The sequence below is a fragment of the Seriola aureovittata genome, chromosome 9, assembly GCF_021018895.1.
Source record: "Seriola aureovittata isolate HTS-2021-v1 ecotype China chromosome 9, ASM2101889v1, whole genome shotgun sequence".
NCBI lineage: Eukaryota > Metazoa > Chordata > Actinopteri > Carangiformes > Carangidae > Seriola > Seriola aureovittata.
This window is the reverse complement of record NC_079372.1, coordinates 16406198-16432345: the sequence shown is the minus strand read 5'-3', so window position 1 is coordinate 16432345 and position 26148 is coordinate 16406198. Positions and strand designations below refer to the sequence as shown.

The 26148-nt window shown below is 42.7% G+C and overlaps 2 protein-coding genes across 3 annotated transcripts in view; both read left to right on the top strand.

The window, feature by feature from the left end:
• Positions 1 to 21288, top strand: part of LOC130175147 (collagen alpha-1(XX) chain) — a 28607-nt gene extending 7319 nt beyond the window's left edge. The window contains exons 4-42 of one of the 2 annotated variants that reach the window (XM_056385452.1): positions 1659 to 1802; positions 3770 to 3964; positions 5179 to 5376; positions 6019 to 6186; positions 6594 to 6713; positions 6800 to 6964; positions 7128 to 7286; positions 7433 to 7605; positions 8239 to 8368; positions 8546 to 8691; positions 9292 to 9421; positions 9632 to 9771; positions 10080 to 10206; positions 10339 to 10478; positions 10583 to 10715; positions 11329 to 11474; positions 11603 to 11732; positions 12328 to 12444; positions 12566 to 12712; positions 12951 to 13007; positions 13539 to 13577; positions 13724 to 13862; positions 14104 to 14246; positions 15192 to 15301; positions 15708 to 15866; positions 15961 to 16038; positions 16414 to 16500; positions 16590 to 16643; positions 16756 to 16851; positions 16989 to 17042; positions 17137 to 17190; positions 17275 to 17328; positions 18536 to 18607; positions 18699 to 18734; positions 18879 to 18945; positions 19054 to 19242; positions 19407 to 19484; positions 19650 to 19811; positions 20334 to 21288. In XM_056385452.1, coding sequence (XP_056241427.1) covers positions 1659 to 1802; positions 3770 to 3964; positions 5179 to 5376; positions 6019 to 6186; positions 6594 to 6713; positions 6800 to 6964; positions 7128 to 7286; positions 7433 to 7605; positions 8239 to 8368; positions 8546 to 8691; positions 9292 to 9421; positions 9632 to 9771; positions 10080 to 10206; positions 10339 to 10478; positions 10583 to 10715; positions 11329 to 11474; positions 11603 to 11732; positions 12328 to 12444; positions 12566 to 12712; positions 12951 to 13007; positions 13539 to 13577; positions 13724 to 13862; positions 14104 to 14246; positions 15192 to 15301; positions 15708 to 15866; positions 15961 to 16038; positions 16414 to 16500; positions 16590 to 16643; positions 16756 to 16851; positions 16989 to 17042; positions 17137 to 17190; positions 17275 to 17328; positions 18536 to 18607; positions 18699 to 18734; positions 18879 to 18945; positions 19054 to 19242; positions 19407 to 19484; positions 19650 to 19811; positions 20334 to 20359 — 4562 coding nt within the window. In that variant the 3' untranslated portion in view covers positions 20360 to 21288. Of the gene's footprint in view, positions 1 to 1658; positions 1803 to 3769; positions 3965 to 5178; positions 5377 to 6018; positions 6187 to 6593; positions 6714 to 6799; positions 6965 to 7127; positions 7287 to 7432; positions 7606 to 8238; positions 8369 to 8545; positions 8692 to 9291; positions 9422 to 9631; positions 9772 to 10079; positions 10207 to 10338; positions 10479 to 10582; positions 10716 to 11328; positions 11475 to 11602; positions 11733 to 12327; positions 12445 to 12565; positions 12713 to 12950; positions 13008 to 13538; positions 13578 to 13723; positions 13863 to 14103; positions 14247 to 15191; positions 15302 to 15707; positions 15867 to 15960; positions 16039 to 16413; positions 16501 to 16589; positions 16644 to 16755; positions 16852 to 16988; positions 17043 to 17136; positions 17191 to 17274; positions 17329 to 18535; positions 18608 to 18698; positions 18735 to 18878; positions 18946 to 19053; positions 19243 to 19406; positions 19485 to 19649; positions 19812 to 20330 lie in introns of both variants that reach the window. The other variant, XM_056385451.1, reaches the window with a different exon arrangement.
• Positions 21289 to 22163: 875 nt separating this feature from the next.
• Positions 22164 to 25634, top strand: dpm1 (dolichyl-phosphate mannosyltransferase subunit 1, catalytic). The gene is made up of 9 exons (XM_056385456.1): positions 22164 to 22331; positions 22691 to 22790; positions 23028 to 23061; positions 23150 to 23226; positions 23777 to 23802; positions 23987 to 24082; positions 24210 to 24278; positions 24384 to 24498; positions 25135 to 25634. The coding sequence occupies exons 1-9, from the start codon at positions 22201 to 22203 to the stop codon at positions 25237 to 25239; spliced, it is 753 nt and encodes a 250-aa protein (XP_056241431.1). The 5' UTR covers positions 22164 to 22200; the 3' UTR covers positions 25240 to 25634.
• Positions 25635 to 26148: the final 514 nt, after the last annotated feature.

The following is a 26148-nucleotide window of genomic DNA, read 5'->3' as shown; positions in this document are numbered from 1 at the left end:
TCTCTGTCACCCTCTTATCTCCCATTCCACACTGTGCAGCTAAGCCCAGGCAGGTCTCAAACAGAGACAGAGAGGGGGTGGGGGCTTTAGAGGAAGATTCGAGTCCAACACAAGACTTGTCGTGCCCAGAGGTGTGAGGTCTGGGAGGGAGGGCGAGTAAAGAGGTTGAAAAGGTGACAGTACAATCCTGGGAAGAAGAATTACAGACGGTTGCAACATAGATCTGTGCGTTGTATCTAACATTTATCTTTGGGTTAAATGTAAATACAGTTTGTATTTAAAATGAGTTTTACCTTGGGTTTACTTACACAGATAGAACAGACACACTCCACATTTCTTAAGATTTCTTTCAATCGTTCAATCTAATCAGACAAGTACTTGGAGTAGTGTGCATAATCTAGATGGGTACTTCAGTGGCTGTACATCCTGGTATATTGTTTATACCACTGTAAAAATAAATACTGTAGCAGAGACTTTTCAGATAAGTACAACGCTAGGTATTCAGAAGTATTAATGCAGCTTAACGCTTGCAGCCTAAACTCTTGGAAAAACACATTTGCAGAAGCGGATCGGACCCAGATATCTTATTAACTTTTACAATACAAAAAATGAAGTTAAGCCTACAATCGAATACAAATTGTGACAAATGATACGAGATCAAGAACACACCCGAGGCTGTTCTGTAATTGGTAATTATTATATTATAACAACATCTAGAAAAGTGGTTTAACATCCTCTTTAAGCCACCAGAGTTGCTCTTCTTAACTTCTTTATTCTTTCCATACAGATTGTTGGATTCAAATATTTAGATTGGCTGTGGAGGGTTATTAAGAAGATCAGATTAATCAGCATAAAGCAGGGATCATGTGAGCTGGCCTTCAACTTAATATTAACACAACTTTAAGAGAGGGAACTCTGGGAAGCTGCTTTTTGAAATCACCAGGAAACCAGTAGGAAAATAAGACAAAAAATTTCCCTGGCACTAAAATATGAGATCACTTTGAAAAGTTTGTTTTAGTTGGCTCATCAGAGAGTATGTATTTTGTGGAAAGTGTTGCTGACCTTCTTTGTCACAGTTTTGCTTTTGTAGTCTGACTAATGCTGAAAGAAACACAGTCAAGAAAGTCGTCAAGGCTTCTTCTAAAATTACTCACCACTCCCTAAAAAGGGAGGCTCAGGCTAAAAGGCTTAGAACATCATTAGAGATTTTAGAGACGAAGTACATTCCCTGAGGCTATTTGACTCTTTGGCACTTTAGTTTACACTTTGTTTTTAGTTTATATTTTTCTTTGTAACTATTTTTGGTATTTTGTGTGACATTAATGTCTTGAGATTATTTGACTCTTCAGTTAACGTTTGGATTTTCTTGTGTATCTTTTAAATTCATGGTATTCTGTGTACATTATTATGTTTTATGGATGTGGTTATTTAAGTACCATGCGGTGTTGATTGTTCTATTGTCTGTGCTGCATTACGAGCTCATCAAGGCAAGTTCTTACCCGTGTTTGTTGTAATAGCAATAAAGCTCAGTGGAGCTCAAATCTAAAATACAGGCGTATTTTTTATTTTTGGAGAAGCCAGGAGCTGCGACTTTCCCTTCAGACTCAATCTCATATCAGTACCAAGGCAGTAATTCATCTATTGTCTTGTTTTTCCAGAGGATCCGCAGCCGGAGCTGATGCTGACCACCACGCGTGGCCGGGCCACCGTGGCGGGACTGGACTCCGGTCAGGAATACGCCCTCCAAGTCCTCGTGCTCAACGGGACGACAGAGAAACTTCTCGCCAAGAGACGATTCACGAGTAAGAAGCACACAGGGGGGTGGACGGGGGGAATGAGAAAGGTTGAGAAAAGAGAAGGGAGTAGAGGACGGAGGGAGGCAGATGAGCACAAAGGGAACAAAGACTTTATTTAGATCAAGTAAGAAAGGAAAATAGCAGACTCAGCTGTGTCAGACAATCATGGTGCAGGGAAGAGTTTGAGGACAAAAATGTATCATATTTACATCTTTTATAATTTACTGCAGGATTTAGTTTTTCATCTGAGATCCATAAAATGTTTTTCTGATTAACTAAAGATCACAAAACATGCTACTTGCTGTTTGAACAAGGGACATAAAATCCACAGGCATGATGGTGATGTACATGGTGATGACATTGGCAAGACAGCAAAGTCCTACGATAGGAAGTGGTGCATTTTTCACATTCTTACACACACACACACACACACACACACGCACACACACACACACACACACACACACACACACACACACACACACACACACACACACAGTTGGATTACAGGCTGACAGTGCTTGTGTTTGAACTTACTCTGTGTACTTACATGAGTTACGTGTGTTCCTGAGTTGTAAATCTGCCCACCAACACTTGTTCCTCTGTGGCTCACAAAGGCAACATTACCGGTAAAATGACAGTAATGGTTCATTGATGGTTCAGTGATGGTTCAGTGATGGCTCTCTGCCCACGCCGTGTGACTGTGTCGAAGGACGGGCGGCTCGCAGAGAGGAGAGCGGTTTGTCTGAAGTTTACAGTTGATTTCTGAGGAAAACAAAGGAAGGTTGGGGATTGTGGATTTGGAGGAATAGATTTACTTATTGTCCCTCTCTGTGTCTGGCTCCATCACTGTTATCTCCTACAGCAGTGACGGTGAATCACAGCACAGCTCTCTGTCTATCGATTCCTCACTGATTCGTGAGCCTTTTTTATTCTCCACATTTTCCCGTCAGACTGTGTTTACTACCTTCCTCGGGCCTTGTATGAGATTGTACAATATGTGGATGCAGCCTGTGGGTTGCTTGCGAACCGTGCGAGTGATAGTAGGTTACTGTGTCGAGGCGAGCGTGTCCAGACAGGCCAGAAAAACATGTGGAAATTGGAAAATCGTAACACTGGCTGTCTTGCTGGAATGATGGCAGTCTGGGAATTCCTTCCTGATGTGTCTTCGCCTTTCCCATTTGCTTTAAGCCCCTCTGGGCCCAGTACTTATTTTGAGCCGTGCTAGTGACAGTAGGTGACTGTGTTAAAGCAGTTTTTACATCCGTGCAAATTTCACCCTCAATTTGCTGCCGTTGACCTTGTCTCTTTACTCCAGGCAAGGATTTGCCAACGAGACCCAATGAAGCAGTTAAGACGGTGAAGTAATACAACGCACTAGACAGCTCTATCATTATCTCTGGCATGTTCAGTTTTCTCTCTCTGATTTCAAACCTACAGAGTCCTGAAATCCAGCTTTATATAGATATGTTGTCCAGTCATGCTGCTGCACTGTCAGCGTTCAGACAGCCCTGCAGTCATTTTACTCAGAAACCAGGGGCATAGCATTTTCTGTCTAAAACAAACATGTCTAGTCCTCTTAATGCACCGCCTGTAGTTACTCATCATCATTTCCCATGTAGAGATAATTATCTAATAGGAGGTAAGTAATTAATTGATCCATTATCCCAGCAGGTGCCTGACCAGAGAAACCCTGACATAATGACTCAAGCATGACTGTGGACTCTTAGTGGTAATGTTAAGTTATTCCATTTGTAGTGGGATTCAAATTAGCTTCATATTTGCTGTGTCCTGCTACATCTACAACTGAGTTTGAAATTGTGTAAAAATGTTTTGTGACCCGACTTCAGAATGGATGGATGGATGTTTTGTGACTATAAGGAACCAGAGTTCTGCACCAAGACTGTACATTAATATGAAAACATATAGATTATTCATATGTGATTCCCTTAGCTTCTCTTTCTCTCTCCCAGTGGAAGGTCTGCGGGAAGAAGAAATGATCCGCAGCGGTAGCCGAGAGCAGAGGAAGAAGTTGTTGCCAGGTGGGTCGGGGTCAGGAGACCTGGACGATGCAACAGAGGCTCTGCTGGGCGTGCCGACTATTCTGTATCCAGACCCCACCACCACCATCACCAGCACCACCACCATCACCACTGCTGCTACTACAGGTAGTGTGTGCTAGTAGATAATAACACTACATCCACACACACTTGGATCCTAGTACAATAAGAGGAAATACATAAAGCAACATGGGATAATGGCGCACTGAACTATATCAATCATAAAATCTTTAGTTTTTGCTTGTTTTAAAACCTTATTACATTGTCTGTATTGATATTGATAATAATTAAAGATGATCATTTTATTTGCAAATAATTATTTACACATTTTGTGAGAGCACAAAGGGATTTCCAGTGCGAGAAGAAAGCATAAAAACACACATAAAAACAACAGCATACAAATCTATAAGGTAAAATACAGTTATACAAATCTGGCAACATGAGAAAAAAGCTGGTGGTAACATGTCAAAGTTGTATTATGTAAATAAATAAGTCCTGTGGTAAATAAAGGCAAGTCTATAAAGACGTATTTTAGGGCATGATTTAAAAGCTGTGACGCTGCCAGCAGAGTGAATACGAACTTGATCATCCCTTCCCTTTAACCTGGACTCTGGAAAAGCTAACAGGCCTAACCTCAGGTCTGAGGGTTCACTGATACTCTGACGCGTGGGTTTGTAAAGCCGTCTTTCAGCTGAATAAGGTTTTAAAATGATTTCCAAAAGAGACCAGTGCACAGAACCGAAAGCCCTGGGTGGTGTGAGAAGATTATTTTTTGTCTTGGTCAGAAACCCGACCGCTCTGATCTTCTATGGCCGCTGTCATTATGACACTGACAGAGTGCGGGGACGCCAACACGCACCTACACCCAAGCAAACACATGTGTCCCGCACGAACAGCACACTGTATTTAATAAGAGGTTCACCAAAGAGCTTTGGCACAAATACAAACACAGTAATGACAGTCCCAGCAGCAGCAGCTGGAGTTACCGTCTTTAGAAAACACGAGGGAACACGGGAAAGAAAGGCAGGGACAAGAGCGATGGAGGATGAAGGACGGTGAGAGATTGTTATTGTTGAGGCTGTATGTATCAGGCAAAGGCAAAAAAAAAAATTAACCTATTAATCATGAAAAACACTATGTTTATGTATTGACAAGGAAATAATGTTTTCTCTCACTTTTCCCTTTGATACTCAGGAAGTCAGATTGATCTCATGTCAACAGGAGATTTCCTGTCATGTACGGCCTGGACCGGTACCCAAAACAATCTCTGCTTATCTTACTGTGTCCCCACCCATGTGCTTTCCATTACCTCTCTCCCGCAGAGCCCCCAGCCACAGAAACCCCCTCTCAGCTCCCCGATGAGGCCCCAGAGAAAACCACCAAAGAGAAGAGGAAGAGGAAGAAAGAAAAAGAGCGGGATCGGTCTAAGGTGGAGAACAAGGAGGAGCAGGGAACCACACAGGGTAAACGGGCCGAGGACAAACCCCGGAAGGCTCCCTTCCCCACCCAGCCGGTCACAGGTAACCCCTGCGCTCCAGTGTTGCAAAGACATACCGCGACAAACTCGGACCTATGCTAACTACTACTTTTGATTACATTTGTTTTTTTAATGAGCCAAAACATGATGGTAATGATTAGGACAGCTGCCTCTGAGCAGGAAGTTAAGCAGGTTATCTTAAGGAACGTCTGGCCACCGTCAACTTCGGCTCTTCTTATGAATTAAGGAACAAACGGCTTGAGAGCAAGTAAGTGTTAGTCTGAAATGTGATGACAGTGTTTACACAAGGGAGGGACAGGTAAAGGAAAGGATAATGACAGGCCGTCCTGTTCAGCTGCAGGGCGCTGTCCTCTCCCTCGTAATCCAAGGGAGCGCACACGTTCACATGCACGGAAACTCACTCATGTTCATGTGTGTGCTATGTCGACACATGTACACACAGATTTTGCACAGAGCCATCTGTTTCCTGATCTAAAACCATGCATTTACCCATGCACTCACTAATATACAGACGGGTGACAAATGAAAGGGAAAAACCGATATAAAGAGTCTGAGTGAGGTGTCACCATGTCCCTCAAGAACAGCTTCAATCGTCTTTGGCATAAATTCAACAAGTCGGTGGAATCAGTTCGATATCTTTCTCTTCATGCTTCCTTTTATCAAGGTGCGTCTCCAAGAAAACCGTTTGAGTGCAACAGTGATGCAGCGGCGGACATCATGCTGTTGGTGGACGGCTCCTGGAGCATTGGACGCACTAACTTCAGACGTGTCAGAGACTTCCTGGAGGGCCTGGTGACACCCTTCCACATCGGGCCCAACCACATTCAGATCGGTGAGGATCCGGACGGGGGGAGGGGGGAGAGGTGATGAAGCCTTCTCTCTTCCCCTCTGCGGGCGGTGTTCATGTGCACACAGTGCCACACAGTGGCTGTCCCGTGTCACACCTTCTGTTTACGGGGTTGATGATGTGTGTGATGTGTATTATTTTTTGTTTTTAGTTTTAGATGCATTGCAACGTCAATCAGTATGACATTTATATGCCTCAGTTCCTGCACAATTTATTGACAGTTTTTAGTTGCTTTTTGCTTTTTGTTAAATTGCTTTGTAGTAACAACATAAACCAAAATTAAAAAAAGGATTATTAAAATGAACCACTTAAAGTATAATGGATTTGCCTTTCCCAATGTCTTACAAAAATAAAAATAAAAAATCTTGTGTAACGATGTGTTTTTGTCCCAGGTCTGACCCAGTACAGTGGGGACCCTCGTACCGAGTGGCACCTCAGCAACTTCACCACCAAAGACCAGCTGCTGGAGGCAGTGAGGAATTTTAGATATAAGGGAGGAAACACATTTACAGGTAAACACACATCACACACAGCTCACCTTGGATACTGTTTTGTACACGTATGTGTGTCGGTGTGTAACCTTGCATCCACCTCCCAGGCCAGGCGCTGCTCCACGTCATGGAGGAGAACATGAGGGCCGAGGCAGGAGCGAGGTCGGACACGCCGTTTTTCCTGGTCTTGCTGACCGATGGGAAATCTCAGGATGATGCCATTGCTGCGGCAAACCGTCTGAAGAATGCCGGCGTGGAGATCATCGCTGTAGGTGAGACTGAGGATGAGGATGAGGTGGTCGCGTTCATCCCCTGCATTTATGAGCGCCATATTGTTATGTAACGTTCTCATCGTTACGTGTTTGGAGGCATTTGGTTCTAAATGCTTTTTGTGTTAAGTTGTTTTAAACGATTCTATAACTTTTTGTTGTTCAGGTGTGAAGAACGCTGATGAAGCCGAGCTGAGACAAGTGGCGTCGGAGCCGGTGGATCTGAACGTCTACAATGTCAATGACTTCCCTCTGCTCACTAAACTGGTGGCACGGCTCGTCCACATCCTGTGTAGGAGGATAGAAGACCGTGGCATTAAAAAACGTAAGCCATCTATCTACTGCATCTGTCCGTCTTTCTATCTGCAGTTCTTGAAATGCAGACCATATTTTTTCACTGCAGGTAATTGGTTTTTCAAATGACGTCTCATGGAGGTTTAATGTGTGAATGCTTTGTTAATGTGTCCGCAGGAATGGAGCCTGCGCCCACAGCAGACCCTGCCCTCTCCTACCCCAGTCCGACTGATCTGCGCTTCTCTGACCTGGGCTCCAGAGAAGTGAAGCTCCACTGGACCAATCCTGCTAAGCCAGTCCAACAGTTCAGAGTGGTTTACCACAGTGCCGAGGGTCAGAGACCACAGGAGGTCAGAGACGTTACCGCTGATTAGACATAAGCAGAGTTATGAAGAATTCCAAGCAGCTTCCACGTTGTATTGTACACTGTTCTCGGGACTGTGGTTTTTCTGGTTATAATCCAGCATTTTTCCCACTGTGTTGTTCGGCACAGACAAAGCTGAAGCCGTCAGAAAGGAAACAAAGAGCAAAACATCTTTATCTTCTTGTGTATCCTCCTCAGTAAAGCATCACCTCTGTCTCAGGATGCGACAATAAATGTAATCACCAGCCGCAAAAGCGAGGCTGGTGCTGTTTTCACCCGCACCTTTGCGGACTTCAAACACAGATCAGTTTTAATGAAAAAATATTAAATATTCCAAAAATATATGAACAAATAATCATGTAGTCTATATAATCTATTTGGAGCTTTTTTTGAAAATGACATTTAAAACAATTCCCTGCTCAACAGATTGTAATTTTACCATGAAACATTGAGTTAATTAGTTACTGACTCTTCCAGAAGTTTCCATTAATCAGGGTTTATGTGTTTTCATTGGAAAATGTTGTGGTCCTGTGTGTATTTTCATATATAGGTACATTTTTGTGTGTGTTGTAGTTTTGTGTGTGTGTTTGTCTGACTGTGAGCGATGCTCGGTGTCCAGGTGGTGCTGGCCGGCTCAGAGTCCACTGTGCTGCTGGAAGGCCTCTCCTCTCAGACCCTGTACCACGTCTCCATCTTCCCTGTGTATGAGGACAATGTTGGCCTGGCTCTCAGAGGAACTGTCACCACATGTGAGGCTTGAATAGTTTGTCTCTGTTGTGTCTGTTAATATCCTTGTATATATATATATAAGCACAACACAGAAGCCCTGCTCACCCAATGTTGCACTAAAAAAAATCACCATATATCAATATCAGACAATATCTTTCTTCTTCTTTCCTCTGTCTCTTCCCGCCTCCCTCCGTCAGTGGCCCTCGCCATGCCCGCCAACCTGGAGGTGACGCCTGTCTCCTTCAGCGCGCTGCGAGTGAGCTGGGGTGCAGCGCCCGGAGCGACGCAGTACATGATCCTGTACTCAGCTCTGAGCCACGGAGAGCCTGACGACGCCAAGGAGGTGGGAACTGGAAATGAAAGGCACATACTGTAGACGACGGTTTATTGCACACATGATTTATAATTGATATTAATAATAATCATCTGACAGAGAAGGGTGATCTGCAGCAGCTCAGCAGGCAGGTGGAAATATCATGTACAAGGCAAGAAGAACAGCAGCTGAGGTCCTGTTCACATAGACTTTTCCTAATGTGAGATTTCCTCTACTTGCATATTGTCAGCATGTCAGTCACGGCCACGGAGAGAAGACGAGGCAAGTGGCGACAGAAAGTGCCGCTGTTTATTCTGTCAAAACAGCTGCCGTTGTGTTGTCAAAACTGTCCATCAAGCATAGCAGTGATTGTCTTTAATTTGATTCCTCTACTTCCTCACATCACTTCCTTCCATCCTCCCGTCTTAGTTCCTCCCACAAGAGCCAACATCAAATTGACATTATGTCACAGCAGTATTTTTGTTTCTTCCTAGAAACAATATTAAACAGCTTGTAAATGACGATTAAATGTCATGTGATGGAGTCTTACACTAAAGACTTATTACCACATTACTACTATATTAACAAGCCCCTAACTGCACATCTGTATGTGTAACTCCATCGCTGCAGGAGAAATTCAGCGCAGAGCAGACGGTGGTGGAGCTGGCGGGGTTACTGCCGGAGACAGACTACTCTGTCACGCTGTACGCTCTCTACGATGAGGATCCCAGCGACCCTGTCACTGCCGTCGCTGCCACATGTAAGAGATTCACGAATGTTCTCATCCCTTATTTGTTTAAATTTAATTTATATTTTCACACTTTATTTTTCCCGCCTTTCTCATCTTTCTATTATCACCCCGCTGTATCCATCAAAGAAACTCCCCGATGCATAAAATAAGTCGCTCCAGTGCGCTGACTAATCGCTTGTCTTTCGTCTTCTTCGCGCCTCACCTTTGACCTCCCTGCAGTCCCTCTCCCGCCGCCGCTGAGCGTTCAGTTCCCGATGGTCACCCACAGCGGGCTGAGGGTGACCTGGGTTCCCGGAGCCGTGGACGTCCCCGGCCACAGAATCACCTACAGCACCAACCACGGCAGCGACGTCAAGCAGGTGAATTAAAAATACACACTGATGTTAACCAGCTCCAGAACTGAGACATTAATCTGCTTATGCGTCAAATCTTTTTCTACACAGGCACAAACTTTTTATTTATTTTATTTATTTGACAGGTTTACAAAGGTTGATTTGCTGCTACACATGTTGGAATTATTTTTTAACTTCACTTTAGAAGTTTAAAATCTTATTAACCTTAATTTGAGCCAGTAGGTCTGTTGTTTTTTAAAAATGTTGTCTGTACTGTTTCAATACTGTTGCCGCAGCCGCAGTCTGTCGGTCATTCATGATAGATATCTTTCCAGGTGGAGGTAACAGGGCTGATCTCGGTGCTGGTGCAGAACCTGTCCTCTTTGTCAAGATACCGGGTTTCAGTCCAGTCTCACTACCCACAAGGCCTTTCTGCAGCGCTCACCAGTAACGTCACCACACGTAAGACACACGTACATGTGCTTGAACACATCATCTCACATTCAATTTAATGTGTCAAGGGAACTATCTTGTGTGATAGCAACATTAAATGAAACTCTTTTTTTTTTCCTTACACATTTCCTCGTCTCCTAGTGAAGGTGCCCTCGCCATCAGACCTCAGGGTGTCTAATTTCTCAGGCAGTGACATCACTGTGCGCTGGGAGGCTGCAGCTGATGATGTTGTGTCCTACCTCATCAAGTGGATCTCCCTCAGTGGAGGAGACCTGAGACAGGTGAGGACGGATTAACGTAGGGTGGGAGGGTGTAATGTTTTCTAATGATTAATATAAAATGTTAATAACGTGTTGCTGTTTTTATCCCTGTTTGTGCATTTTAGTTGAGGGTGAGCGGTGAGAGCGAAGGGGCGATCCTGGAGGGGGTGGAGGACGATAAGGAATACCAGATCTCTCTGTCTGCACTTTATGGAGATGGAGCTCAGAGTGAAGCTGTGGCCATACGCTATAGTACCTGTGAGTCACACCCACACACTAATCTACTAATCATCAGCAGCACTGGAGAGTCATTTCTCTCACTAAATATCAACTTATTATATTTAGTAGGTCTTTATCTGGAAAGAAAAATGTTATGATGTCAAAGATTTCTGGACCCAAATGCAAACAAGCACAAACAAAAGCCGGTAGGTGCTAAAAGAGTTTAATCAACACAAAAAGCCCAAAAATGTAGAGAAAAGTGCTGCAGAAGGGAAAAAAGGAAGGAAAAACAAAAACTCAAAACTGAGGAAACATCTGGAAACATCAGGAAACATCAGGAAACATCAGGAAACATCAGGAGGGCTGAACAGGAACAAACAGACTGAGTGCTGGTGAAACACATTAGGGTGGAAAACAAATCACAAAGACAAAACAACAATGGGCAAACAGGGTAAGTGATTTTCAAAATAAAACAGGACATAAAAGTCCAAACAAAGTTCATGGAGGGGGCAGATCATGACAGAAAATCCTCCAGTGCTTGAGTATTTCTCAACCTGCTGATCACCTGAGATTTTCACACAGAAAGGTGCCAAAAGCCTTCCTGAATATATCTTGTATTAAGTCTAAATATCTCTGTGTTTCATCCCTGCAGTGTCTGGTGGAGGCCCAGCCAGTGTGTCGGTCTCCGAGGAGACTGCAGTCAGCTTCGTGGTCAGCTGGGTGCCTCCCAACGCTCACGTCCTCCGGTACCGCGTGTCTTACACTGCGCTGACTGGAGCTGAAACCCAGGACGACACTGTAAGTGAGCTGTAATCATCACCTCTCCAGCTGCTCTGTCCTTCATCCTGCTGGACAGAAAATCATCCGTGTCAACAGATGTTTTGCTTTAAACGCTTGATTTTGAAGGGTGGGTTTGTTGTCTACAGGTGTTGGTCCCAGGTGTTGAAAAGCGGGTGGTGCTAGAGTCTTTACAGCCAGACACACGTTACAGCATCCTGGTCACCGCTGAGTACCGCAACAGAGAAGGAGGCAGCGGTTCAGCTCAGGGCAAAACCAGTGAGTCAGACACTTTGAAATACTCGCCTGCTGATAAAAAGAGACTAGATTTGAACTTGTAGCTTGTCTCATGCTAAATGCTAACACGCCGACAGGTTTATGTGGAAGACACGTTAGAAATATAAAAATAAAAATGACATCGCTTCAGAGGGAAACCCTTGGTACAGTCCATCTACAATGCCATAATATGTCAATATGTAGATTTAATTGGTCAACTAAAAACCTGTCACCATGTTATCTTGCAGCACAGGACGACAAAAGAAAGATGTTGATTTTTATCTTCTCATCAGTTATTGGTAAAGCTCACAAACAGGCAAATAATTCATTTTAATTTTGATTTAAACAAATCTCCTCAGAACTGTTAAATCAAAGTTTAGGACCATTTTCACAAGCACCAGCCGTGCTGAATATCTTAAACACAGAATGTAAAATGAGGTTGTAATCTCAAACATCCAGTCCTCTGTGTTATTACTTATTGAAGGTCCTTGTTCTGTTTGCTGACTTTTCTCTTCATCACCGGCGTCTCTGTATGTAAATATGATTTCTTGTATGTATCTCTTTGTGTGTGTCTCTCTCCCTCTCTCTCTCTCTCCAGCCAGTCTGCGGGTGAGCAGTGTGAGTGTGGTCAGGTCAGACCACTCCAGCATTTGTGTGTCTTGGAGACCGGTGTCTGCCGTGGATGGGTATCGTATTGTCATCCAGTCTGTTAAAGGTAATCTATAGTAAAATCCATAGTAACTGGCGACTCCATGTACTTAACGCCGTTTCAGAGACCGATGTTAATTTACCCGCCGGTGTGAATACGTGTGTATCCTGTCCGTTTGTGTGTATAGACAAGGACACAAAGGAGGAAACGGTCGATGAGTCCAGCAGCAGTCACTGCTTCACTGACCTGGAACCAGAGACTCTGTATCGCATAAGTGTGCACTCGCTCCTCGGCTCAGCAGAAGGCGCCGCTGTGTCCATCCTGCATCCAACAGGTTTGATTTAAACTTGGTAACAGACAGTGTGTTAGATGTTGTAGTTACTTTGCTTACCAGAAAGGCTGGATATCTGTTTTTATGACTTTCTTATTAAATAAATAATTTACCTGCAGATAATGATCCAAATCACTCATCAGCTGTGACGGTTTCTGTTGACAGATTCATACAGTAGAAGTCTTGACATTTTGTTAATAGTTAAATGCGTCTTTATTGGTTTTTCTTGTTCCTCTTACAGCCAAAGCTCCAGCCAGGATTCCCATCCATCCCTGGATGTATCCCATCCACAACGAAGGTGAATAATCAACACATCATCCTCTTATGTCGTAAGGAGTCTGATTAGAACATGAATTCTTTTTGGGGACATCATTTCAGTCCAAATTGAGCAGAGAATTTAATCTGGAGTCCAGTGGCTCCTGAGAAGCCTGCAGCAGGTCCTCGGGAAAATGAAGGAATCCATCAGACACTAACACAACGAGGAAATGTTTGACAGGTGGTGTCGGTGATGTGACTGAAATCCATTTCATAGTAATCCTGAGGACTACTTGGGACTTTATTTGTCAGTATAAATTAAATGTGTGTGTAACCACCAAATCAAACCACACACATGTGAATGAGATCATCAAAATACAAAGTCCTTTCATCATCACATCTGATAGCATCTTCATTTAGAGGTGATTTTATCAAATGGTCCTTGATCAAGTAGCAAATTCCTCGTAATGAACCTTGAGCCCGTGAGACTGGTGTTTTTTGTCTGGACTGAAAAAGCCTCCGTTGTGTGCAGCCTGGATTTCATTGCTTCAACACTGCCCTCTTGTGTTTGCAGTGTGCCCTGAAGTCACCATCAGAAACAGCATCGTTAAAGGTGAGACAAGCTGTCGTCACACATCACTTCGAGCTCCTTCATTAAAAGGCTTGTTCTGAAGAATTTAAACATCAGATTAAAAAAAAAAAGAAGAAAATGTGACCATGTTGCCTCAATTTATTCCGGACACGTGTTTGTGGTCTCAGGGTTTGACATGATGGAAGCGTTCGGTCTGACTCAGAGAGCTCACTCGTCCGTTGAAGGCGTGGCAGCCGAGCCTTTCGTCTTCAACACCGTCCCCACCTTCACCCTGTACAGAGACGTCCAGCTGACACAGAGCACCAAGTGAGATCAATTCATCCTCCACTAGAATAAATAAGAGCAAGTAAAACAAATGTATAGAATAGGAATGTTTGTCAAGCTACATGCATAAAGTTAAATAAACAATTCTTTTTGGATACACGGCGACCTCCAAATGTGGCTGCAGCAATCCAATCGCAAACGGTTAAAGAGTCGGTGTCACATACTAAAACTTCCTCTGAGGAAGAATGGCAAATCTGACGAATCTTCCCCTCTCTCCCTCCAGGTTTATCCACCCTGCAGGCTTCTCTCCAGAGCACACCATCAGCATCGCCTTCCGCGTGTTGCAGGATACACCCAGGGAGCCCTTCGCCCTCTGGCAGCTCACTGACGATGACTTCCAGCCCAAGATGGGAGTGGTGCTCGACGGTGAGTAACATTAATGCATCTGTCAGTCTCCCACACAGCAAGGAATCCTCATTATCCCTGTGGTCTGTGGTGAGGCCTTGAGATGAAGAGAGAAGACTTAACATCTTAACATCTTCTCAGAGAGCTGCCTCTTTAATTGGCTTTAACTTGCTTTCACTTTTCTATTATCTGATTGTGGTTCATGGTTTTATTTAGAGCTGAAACGATTAGTGGATCAATTGATAAGTTAATAAACAGAGAGAATTATTGTCAACTATTTGATATTAAACGTCAAAGTCTTTTTTCCAAGTAACATCACAGAGAGTTTCCTTTTTGTCTTATGTGACAATAAACTGAATATCTTTGGGTTTCAGACTGTCAGACAAAACAAGACACTTGAAGCTGTAATTATTAGTTGCAGCTACTTTTATTTAATTTCCAATCCAGTTACACTCAGACACTTTCAACTCAGATTTAATAGAAAAGTGTTTGTAGCTTTGGGGTGAGATATAATGACTCCATGTTTTTATTGCTTCAGGATTTCTCAGTATCTTGAAACAAACTTTAGATCATGACACGTGATACATGAAAAAAATGTGCTGTGTAAACAGTCAAAATTATAGCCACTTAGCTACAAATTAATTAATTAATTAGTCTATGAATTAATTTACCTGCTGCTTCACAGTGAAAGGATGAGGTTAGTGTTTTTCTATGTTTTTCTTATTGACCAAAACCAACAATATGTTTGTCCACTTCTTATTATGTTCAGACTTCTCTACCTTTTCCCTTTAGCTGAATGTTTTTGGGAATGACAAGATGCCATCAGTGGCTGTAGTTTTCAAGAACTAATGAAAATAAAAAGCCACCAGAGTAAAAACCCCAGTAGAGGCGGTTCCTTACACCCAGCCAGATCAAACATTGCCATCTTAATGTGAAAAATAAAAGTCATGACCTGTACTTCCACAGCTGCTACGAAGCATCTGGTGTACTTCAGTCTAGACTACAGGGGAGAGGTGCAGGAACTGACCTTTGACCAGCCGCAGGTCCACAGACTCTTCTATGGCAGTTTTCACAAGGTGAGATAATATACACAGAGCTCGTCTTCGAGGACAACACAAGCTCCACCGTCGCTGAGCAGAAAACGCTTTAGCCTCCTCACTCACCTTTGTGTTCTCTCTAATAAAAGAGAAATGTCAAGACATGCAAAGAAAAGGAACGAGCGAGATGGAAAGGTGAAAGAGGTGGTTAGAAATAGACTCCACACACAGTACAGCAGCATCCCAGAAGACAAGGAGAGCACACATAATAAAGACCAACAATAAAGTCTTATAACCAAGGAGCCAATAGAAGAATTTGAACTGAATTTATTGTGAAGAGCGACAGTGGCAGGGCAGGTGAAATGGCCTAATAGGATAAAAAGAATCTGTGATTTTATCACTTGTGTTTCCATTGGATCAGTCCTCTCTCTCTTCCGTTTGGTAGATTCACCTGTCAGTCAGCCAGGTGAGTGTGTCCCTGTCTGTGGACTGCCAGCGTGTGGGTGAGAGACCAGCCCGCCCTCTGGGAAACCTCCCCACTGACGGCTTTGAGATGCTGGGAAAACTGGTGAAGACCCGAGGACCCAGTAGCGGATCTGCCCCGGTACTTTTGCTCTGTTCAATTCTATTGATTTTAATCTGAATCCAGGTCCAGTCTGTCAATCATATTTACCTCCTGTGTTCTTCATTGTGTCCAGTTCCAGCTGCAGTCCTTTGAGATCGTCTGTAACACCACGTGGGCCTCAGAGGACACCTGCTGTGACCTGCCTGGACTGGTCAGTGTGTCACTATTTACATTTACACTCATTCTCCTCTATTGTGAGTTTATACATTGTTTGAACAAATACATGCAAACGGTGAGCTGAGTGCTTACACTGAAGGTTTCCAGCTCTTGACAGTTCCCTGTGGAATAAAAAGACTGAAATTCAGCAGCTGATATTTTAATCTGTTGTTTATACAGTAAGATGTTTGAGAATGACTCATACCTGTGCACTTCTTCATGTTGCTGTCATCACTTTTCTCTAATGGTTTTGCAATAATGAAGGATACTTCAAATAAATATACTTGTGGCTTCAAGGGCTGATTTAGTGTGTTTTTTTGTTAATGTTTGTTGTGTGTGTGTGTGTGTGTGTGTCTGTTGTGTGCATCAGAGAGATGAGGAGAGCTGTCCTGCCCCGGCGTACACCTGTAGCTGTTCCTCTGACATCCCTGGAGCTCCTGGTTCCCCCGGACCAATTGTATGTCACCATTAGAGTTTTAGTTGAATCTCTTATTCTGTGCGATCCAGTTGAGAACATGTTGACATTATTTTTTTTCTTTTGACCAGGGAAAACCAGGTCCTCGTGGTGGGAAAGGCGATAAGGGAGAGCAAGGCCAAAAGGTGATATTTATGTATATATTATATGGACATTAGCATTCACACATTACACTTTTATTCAAGATACATTGGAGTCCAAATTGATGTGTTCATGTTAGTTTGCTCCATGTTTCAGGGGGAAGTGGGTCCTCCAGGAAAATCTGGATTTGAGGGAGGCCTTGGACTCCTCGGCAGCGCAGGGCCCCGAGGAATGACTGTCCAGGGCAAAGCGGTGGGGAAGATTCTCATCCTTAAATACGTACCTCTGTACAGTGGTTGTAACCATGGTTCACATCGTGCTGAACAGTTGTATAAGGACTTATAAATCTAATAGACTACATGTTTTCTGTTGCCAAATTTTCCTGCCAGGGTCCACCGGGTGCAGCGGGGTCAAAAGGCGATCCTGGTCGACCTGGACTCCAGGTGAGTTTAAAATGAAATAGTGGCATCACCAAAATTCAGATAAATCTGTCTCTCACTGCTCCGTCTCCAACCTCCCTGTTGCCTGTCCCTGCAGGGTTTACCAGGACCTCCAGGTCCGAAAGGGGAAGTGGGGATCGCAGGGCCCCAGGTGAGCTGTTTGACCCCAGCCGATAGAGAACAGTAAACGTTAGCAGCTCTTCATCTGTTCTCATCTCTGCAATATGTCTCACAGGGCATCAGAGGGGTCGAGGGAAACATTGGTGCACCTGGTATCACTGGACCCAGGGTAAGACTGAATATTATTTTATTTTACAAAATGTTGTGTTTTTACCATCAGATCAAAATTTCACCTTTGACAACATTTTGTTCCATGACACAATTTTTTAAATTTCAAAACAAAAATTCTTATGAAATCTACTGTGGATATTTTCTGTCTTAAGACGATGAATCTTAATATTTTTTGTGACCCCTGACCTTTTGTCTAGTGACACCATCAGAGCACAATTTAAACTTACACCCGTAACTGTTCAATTGTAACGGACTGATATTCATGTACACATGTACCAAAAATGAATGAATTTTGTTTTAAGTTTTCCTCTGGCGCCACCTTCAGGCCAAGAGTGTTTTTACTACGTTCACAGTTTTTCACCAGCGAGTAAAATACAGATAAACTTTTTTTTAAGTACGGTTACGGTTTTTCCCACACAACAGCAAACTTTTCACGTGGCCATCTTTTAAAGATGGGTTAGGGTTAGGAAAACGAAATGAAGGCCTTAGGTCCCAGTTCACGATCATGATAAATAAGAAAGCAAGTGTGAGGATAAAAAAGTAAGACTGTAAGAGTCTTTAAGATCACCAGTTTGCCCTGTGGGGATAATTGCAACATGCCCTGACAATTTGCTATTTAGACACACTTGCAATGAAAAACATCCCTTCTGACTTGGCACAAGGATGATCTGTGGAAACCGGTTTTTCAGTGTGAAGGAGGTCGACCTCTATGGACGTGATCCAAGCAGAAAACCACTGCTCACAAAACTGACTCAACTTTGCCAGAGAACATGATGAATGTTGGCAGCACATTCTTTGGTCCAGATAAAACCAAAAATAAATGAGTTTGAATCAGATGGGGTCCAGCATGTTTGGTGTGGATCTGGCCAGGACTACTACAAACTGACTGCACACTGCCGACTGTGAAAGGGGGAATGATATTTACAGATGGCACTACAGTATGAGGTTTGTAAACCTGGATACTGAATGAAAAGATGACTCCCAGTCTCTAGATGCTTTTTTTCCAACATGGCAATGATCCCAAACACACGGCAAAGAACATAATGACTCTCAGGACAGTTTGATATAGGGAAGGACACAGGTTTAACTCACAGTGTAAAACACGGTGCTTTGCCTCATGGTACGATTTCCCTGATTTCCCTGTGGTCGCTCACAGTTGCCTTGGTTGACTCCCTGTTCTGTCATTTACCTGCTGTGTTGTACAGGGTTTCCAAGGAATGCCGGGACACCCAGGGCCTTTAGGGGAAAGGGGCCACTCAGGACCTGTGGGACCTTCGGTACGACCAGAGGGACAAATGACAGCATTAGTCACATCTCTCTTCACACTTGATATTTTATATCTATGCTCATATGTCTCTCACTTCACAGGGTCTGCCAGGTAATAAAGGGGAACGAGGAGAGAAGGTAGTTATATGTTTACAATCTTTTTCTTATTGCAGCTCTTAATTCACAGAGATAATTTAATTGTTTTTTATTAATTAAAGTCTAATTTAAAGACGTTGGGTCTTATTGGAGCCGCAGTTGCTGATGTCTGCTGATGTTTCACAGGGGGAACCTCAGTCTATGGCCATGATCTACCAACTGGTCACACAAGCCTGTGAGCAACTAGTGCACAGTAAGTTCTCTGTTAGCAGGCATGTAAACAACTTCTACACTGATGATCCCTGTGTATTTGTATCAGTGACTAAAACTTAAAATAAACAACATTCTCTTGCTTTTTCAGAGGAGGTGTTGAAGCTTGACATGTTCATTAACGAGGTCAGTCGTAAGCCAGCTCCTATTGAGGAGCCAGTGGGGCCCCCGGGGGAACCTGGTATACCAGGACCCAAGGGCCCACCAGGTGGCAGGGGTGCCATGGGAAATGTTGGCCCAAGGGGGAGACCTGGCAGGGCTGGATATCCAGGAGAGCAGGGTAAGACTCCATCTAGGAGATGGTTTGTTTGAAATCAAATTCTCATGTTTGTCAAGCAGCTATTGCACACAGATCTGACATCTATAAATTATGATTATGTCATTTATTATGATAATATTATGAGCTTTTCATTTTGCTGATTTGTATCATTCTGTTTTTTTCAGGGCAGAGAGGGATGCCAGGGAATAAAGGCGAGGCAGGGACCAAAGTCCAGGGGCCCACAGGGGTCAAAGGATTTGCAGGTTCCTCTTTATGCGTCATTTGTTTCATATCATTGCTAGAGTATTAATGTTAACTGAGGCTCAGAGAGTTGTCATACATAACCTGTCCAACAAATTATCAGTAAATAACCCTATCCTGATGTCTGGTTCTGATGCATGTGTGTTGTGTATCACTTGTATCTGCAGGTCCTCCAGGTGAGACCAAGCTGGGAGCCCCAGGTCCCAAAGGAGATGATGGTAAGTCAGGACCTCTTGGGATCCCTGGAGCTCCTGGACAGCCAGGCGAGATCGGACCCCCGGGTGTGTGCGACAGTAGTGGAGGCTGCCAGAGAGTTCCCGAGCAAACAGGTGAGCTATTAACTCAACTAACACACAGCCTGGCAGTATTGAAGTATGATTATCCAGGTGTGCCGGTGGCAGCTCACACTGAGGTGACGGGTTTACAATCATGATATGGATTTAAGTTCAAGATTAATGTCGTTTTCCATGAGGCAACTGGAATTCTTATACAGTAGCAAGAAAAGATGATTTGGTTGTAAAAGCATTATTCTCCATAAGGGTAGATTACTCATCTCACATCGACCCCAGGCATCTTAGATAGCTCCTTTTTTCTACCTTACAGGCAGTCAGCTGATGTCTACGGGCATGTTGGGGGAGTACAATAAGCTGTAAATGCAACATAGAGATTTAATCACCTTAGAAAGTGTTTTCTTGGAGGATGTGGTAACAAACAGTTGCTTCATTACAAATCCAGCAGACAGAGAGCAACATTAGCATTCACTGGACTTGTCTTTGTGTCCACCTGATCAATCTAAGTCCAACAGCCCCCTCTTGACTCTTCTTTGTGTGTGTGCCTTCTCCACCCAGAAGACCCTTATTATGGCTACCAGCCCTGAGTGGATATGAAGAAGCAGGCGGCGATGGTAAGGTGACTGAGTGACTGACATCTGTTTGAGATGACTATGGTTCCTTTGGAGCTGAATTACAGACGAGGAATGGAGCTTAAAAAAGCACCGCTGAGCAGGTTTGGTGTGTTGGACTTGCCACTGACTGATGCAGAAGCTTCATCATATGTGAGAAAAGGAGATAACACAGGAAGGATCTCTCTCTGTCCTATTGTTACTGCATTCTTTGGCATAAACAAAACAGCTGAGAAAGGAACTGAGAATAAGTAGGAAGCTTTCTAATGTAGAATAGTGTTCTGATGAACAGATGGCATCATAAAGGAAAATATTATCCCACTGGGATCAGTAAAGTGCTGTCTTATACACCATTATTCGCACTGAAACCTTTTGTTACTATGTTTATGTATTCATGCACTGTATCAAGTAGTTTAGCCATCTGTGTTACATTTCTACCTATTTCATCTGCCGTTCTAACCTTAACTGCCTCAATGATAATGAAAATGCATAATCCATGGTGTAAAAGCCTCTTTTTGTTCCATGGTAGAAATGATACTGTGAGAATGTCCTTTGTCGTGTGTATGATCATTTGTATATTGTTTATTATATTTACTGTATACAGTTATTCATGTTATGATATTTTATACTGTATGTATTCATATTGAAAATTCATGTTTACATTTTCTGATTTCCTGGGGTTTGGGTAATGTGTGTGTGTGTGTGTGTGTGTGTGTTTGTGTGTGTGTGTGTGTGTGTGTGTGTGTGTGTGTGTTTGTGTGTGTGTGTGTGTGTGTGTGTTTGTGTGTGTGTGTGTGAGAGAGAGAGAGAGAGAGAGAGACAGTGTCAGAGATGTTATCGTTTGTTTGTTTCCTTGGCTCTTTAGTATGTATGTTTTTGATTTTGTTAATAAAAAAATCCATTAATATGTATCTAATTAATTATGTTTATTTTCAAAATAACTTTCTATGAAACTCTTTTCATGCTGTTTTCTGCTGTGCAGTGCTCTTGGGCAAGACACTCAATCTAGAAAACTTGGCTAAATGTGATAACTAATCAAGAATCAATAATGAAAATAATGTCACAGTCCTTTGTCGGAACCATGTAGAAGAGAAAGTTTCCAGTGGCGTCTATTTTGAAGAGCACCGTGGAAGTTCCAACCTGTAAGCAACAAGCTTCGTCAAGTTAGTTTCAGTGGCACGCTCGATTTCCGGTTTTGTCAGCAATGTTAGATTATTTTCAAAATAAAGGCGAACGGTACCTGTTACCATGGGGAACTGAAGCTGAAGTTTAGTTACTTAATATAGAAAACAATATATCATCTTTGTAATGAACCTGTGAGGACATCACTGAGCAACATTTTCTATCATGTTTTCTATTGCCCTGATAGTGTCGTATTATGTTAATGTTATACACTTTCATGTATTAGAATTACACTTAAATCTATCACTGATACAAGAGAGGAACACATAGGGAATAACTATGTGAACAGTTACAATGTTCCCATGATCTTTCCGTGATTTTTCAGTATAGCTGATGTAAACAGACTGATTATGGAAATATTTTAAAATGCAGTAGTGGAATTTTACTAAGCTCAACTACTCTTACTGCTGAACAATTTTAAGGTACTTGTACTTTGCTTAAGTACTTCCATTATTTGGTACTTTGTATTTATACTCCACGACATTTTGGGAGCAAATGTACTTTTCACTCCACTACATTTATTTATCAGTGACTTTACAGTAGAGTTACTCAATTTACTTTGAAAATCATAAACCGGATATTGTGTGGCTCTCTTTTGACTTCACGAAGTGAGGCTAAAGTGGATTCAAGTCGCCATGGCAAGCCGAAAAACTTCTCCCCCAAACCGGGACAGTGGGGACAAGTACTCTGTATTATTACCTACCTACAACGAAAGGGAAAACCTCCCTCTCATAGTTTGGCTTTTGGTGAAATATTTCGGTGAAAGGTGAGTTCCGGGGAGCCGGCAGAGCTGCTCGGCTAGTGCTAATGTTAGCTACCATTACTGCTGCCAAGTCAGTGATGAGCTGTCACTAACCCACAGTGGCTGGTCCTCACGACGTGAAGGGGTTGTCTGAGGGTTAAGACTGGGTTTAGGATTTAACGTCAGAGCTAGGTTAGGGTCTAGGCCCAACAACGTTTAGTTAAGCTTGTTCAGGTTACGGTAGGGTAAGGGGCTGCTAGAGGATCATTATGTCAACTAGTGTCCTCTCAACTATAGTAAAGCCAAAGCGTGTGCGTGTGCGCGCTTGTGTATGTCAGACCTAACCAAATCACAACCTGAAGAATAATTTGCTTTATTCACAGTGGATATAACTACGAGGTAATCGTCATTGACGACGGAAGCCCAGATGGCACACTGGAGGTGGCACAGCAGTTGCAGAAAATTTATGGAGAGGACAAGATAGTAAGTAAAGAATCAGTGTTAATCCCAGCTCTTCTTTGAGCAGACCTTGATAATGCATTTTGTTAAACTGTGAAAAGTCTGTATTAGAGGTAATTAAAATGCAGCAGAGACAATAACTGACTGGTTGGGTAAGGTTTTGACAGCAGTCTACCATGTTCTAGTAGCAAGTTGCTCTAATAAATAAATAGTGCATAGGATTTTTATGCACTCTCTTATTTTCTATGTTCTTTGCTTCAGCTTCTACGGCCAAGAGCGAAAAAATTAGGCCTAGGTAAGTTCAAAACTGTGTTAAAAATAGTGTGTTCATGTAAATAAATTACCTTTGCCAACTATTGATGAACTCTTGTTTCCTCTCAAAGGCACTGCCTACATCCATGGCATGAAGCACGCAACTGGGAACTTCGTCATCATAATGGATGCAGATCTTTCACATCATGTGAGTGCAGCTTGTTTCATTGTGTGCGAACAGTAGATTCACTCCCACTGGGTGTGTTTGCCTTGTTCTGGCATGATAACAGAAGATGGTGACGCCACACATGAAGGTGAAGCTAGGGCTGTGTCCAACAGTTAATTTTGTTAGTCTGCCAGTTACTTTTTCAATTACCTGATTCATCGTTTGGTCAATATAATGTCAGAAAATGGTGATTACTCTACAATGTCTCAGAATCATCTTTTCCTAAATTCCATGTCTGAAATTTGCTTGTTTCGTCTAAAACCCAAAGATATTCATGATACAAAGAAGCAAATCCTCACATTTGAGAAGCTGGAACTAGTGTTTAAAATGAATTATTGTCACAATGGATGTGGATTCATTCTTTCTGACAACTAATTGATTAATCAACTAATTATTTCACCTCTAGCTGATTCTATTAAAGACTCCTGAATTGCGCCTGACGTAGTATTTGGTTCTGAGGTGTGAGTTTATCTGATTATTCTCTAATTTCAATGAGTGATATTTTATCTTTCTTTGTATGTTTTTTTTCCAGCCCAAATTTATCCCAGAATTTATTGAGTAAGTGTTTCTAAATTTCCATTTCCTTTCTTTCCTATTTTATATTTTGATGTGTTTTTCAGTTCACATACACAAAATCTCTGTATTTCATAATGATATTTAATCACTATGCCACAAATGACAGTTGATAGTGAAATTGTGTACGCATCCTTTAGTTACAAGATTGTTTTGTCTTGTTTGCCAGAAAGCAGAAGGAGGGTAATTACGACCTGGTGTCTGGTACTCGTTACCAAGGCAACGGAGGCGTATACGGCTGGGACTTGCGCAGGAAACTCATCAGGTAACTGCAAGTCAGCAACAATTCAGTCTTCAGTTTCCAGTCATTCGTCTTGCACTGACCCTGATCACAACAGGCGAGAGACAGAGGTTTCATTTTCTTTCCTGGTGTCTCCCTCTCTCGTTAACAGTCGGGGAGCAAACTTTCTGACTCAAGTGTTGTTGAGACCCGGTGCTTCAGACCTCACAGGCAGCTTCAGGCAAGTGGTGCAAGTGCTACGAAATAAGTGCCACGGACTGTTGCATTGTACGAGCATCGAACCATGTTTTCTCACACTCCTGCTGCTTTGTCTCTCTCCTGTCAGGCTGTACAAGAAGAAGGTGTTGGAGAGTCTGGTTGAGCGTTGCGTGTCCAAAGGGTACGTCTTTCAGATGGAGATGATCGTCCGTGCCAGACAGCTCAACTACACAGTTGGAGAGGTGAAGTCCTGATTCATTCATTGGCTCATTGGCTCATTCACGTATTTATGTTTTCTTTGCGAGGTGATTATTTACTAAGTGCACATATGATTTTCACATAAATCCTTTTGCAATGACACTGACTTTCACTAGATTCACCTTTATTTACACCATTTATAGAAGTTAAAAAGAATTAGAAATCAAGGCCTTAACACAACTTAAACCCACTTTGTGATTTGTGCAACAAAAAAGGACAATGTTTGTAAAGATTCTCAGTCATCCAGGTCACAGTTATCAAAGAAAAGTTGAATAACAACTGAAGAAGCTTTTTGGATAAGAGCTGACACATCTTCAATGATCAATATCCAAGTCGGGTCGCCCTCGATTCAACTCTTGCTTGCTAAAAAACAACGATTTTACAGCTTTCTCTGCATCCACACCACATTAGCCTGGGTCTATCTTAAAAACCACTTTATTTAGACTTGTTAAATGTGGACTAGATTAATATCTTAATTCCAGACTGTTTAAAGCCTCTTGTCAGATTAGTGAAACCTTTATTCTGTGTGTAAAAATAAGGGAGAAAGGAGCTTTTTCTTTTTCTGTATCCAAACTTCCAACCTAACTAAAACCATTCTGTCCTCTTCTTCCAAACAACAGGTACCCATTTCCTTTGTGGATCGAGTTTACGGAGAGTCCAAACTGGGAGGAAATGAGATTGTGTCGTTCGTGAAAGGACTGCTCACACTCTTTGCCACAACATGATCAGTGATGTAGTCACTGTGGATATCCCACGGTTGGATGGCTTTTAAAGTCGCTGTCTTACATACTCTACTGTAGTTTGGATTGTAATGAGGGAAAAAAGCTCCACTTGCCCACAGTCAGACAGCGACATGACGGCAAATGACAAAGGAGACATCTCTCTCCCCTGTTAGCAGTAAATAAATAAAATAATTCCCTGTCAGTAGCCGTCCAGAATACTGAAGGAACGTAGTGCTTTACATTCCCATCACCCTCTTTCATGAATTTTGAACAGAGCAGATAGTGTTTCATCATTCCCAGTCCAGACAGCTGACTGTACTCTGCATTTACACAGTTGTGAGAGGGGTTTATGATAATCTGTGACTGTTTGTATGAAATTAAACAGTTTGTATTGTTGGCTCTGTTGTCTTCTGATTGTGCTCTTGTTGTACAGTGAGTCATTGATTGATCAAGGTCAAATGTGAAACATGGGTGGGCTGCTGGTTTTTCTAAACGCAGGCAGGTCAGATAACACAATCCAAAGAAAAGTTGAAGACTTTAATACTGCAAGAGAAAATGTGAGTACAAAAGTTCATTCTTGACCTTGGAAACAGTTTGACACCTTCTAACTTCTTTTGGGACTTTCAACCACATCTCATGATCTTCCCTGGCACATAGTGTTACTTTATGCTGAGGCCATAGTAGTCAACAGACACCAGCTTGTACCTCTCTGACACAAACTAATGGAAAAAATCACCCAGGGGTCACAACAGGATGAACATATGTAAACGATTTGTTTTTTAAAGGCCAGAGGGTAAAGACAGTTAACATCCCACTTTCCCCCTTGCACCAATGAAAGTGTCAGGTGCAAGGCAGCAGCCCCAGGGCTGGAAAAGTCCAGGGGCCCTGAAAGCTCCAGAGTGTGTGTTTTGT

What these genes read in the sequence shown, in the direction of transcription:
- dpm1 (XM_056385456.1), top strand. Translation starts at nt 22,201, where the DNA reads ATGGCAAGCCGAAAAACTTCTCCCCCAAACCGGGACAGTGGGGACAAG. An exon ending in AGCGAAAAAATTAGGCCTAG is followed by an intron (nt 23,062 to 23,149) that starts GTAAGTTCAAAA and finishes TTCCTCTCAAAG; the next exon opens with GCACTGCCTACATCCATGGC. An exon ending in TTTATCCCAGAATTTATTGA is followed by an intron (nt 23,803 to 23,986) that starts GTAAGTGTTTCT and finishes CTTGTTTGCCAG; the next exon opens with AAAGCAGAAGGAGGGTAATT.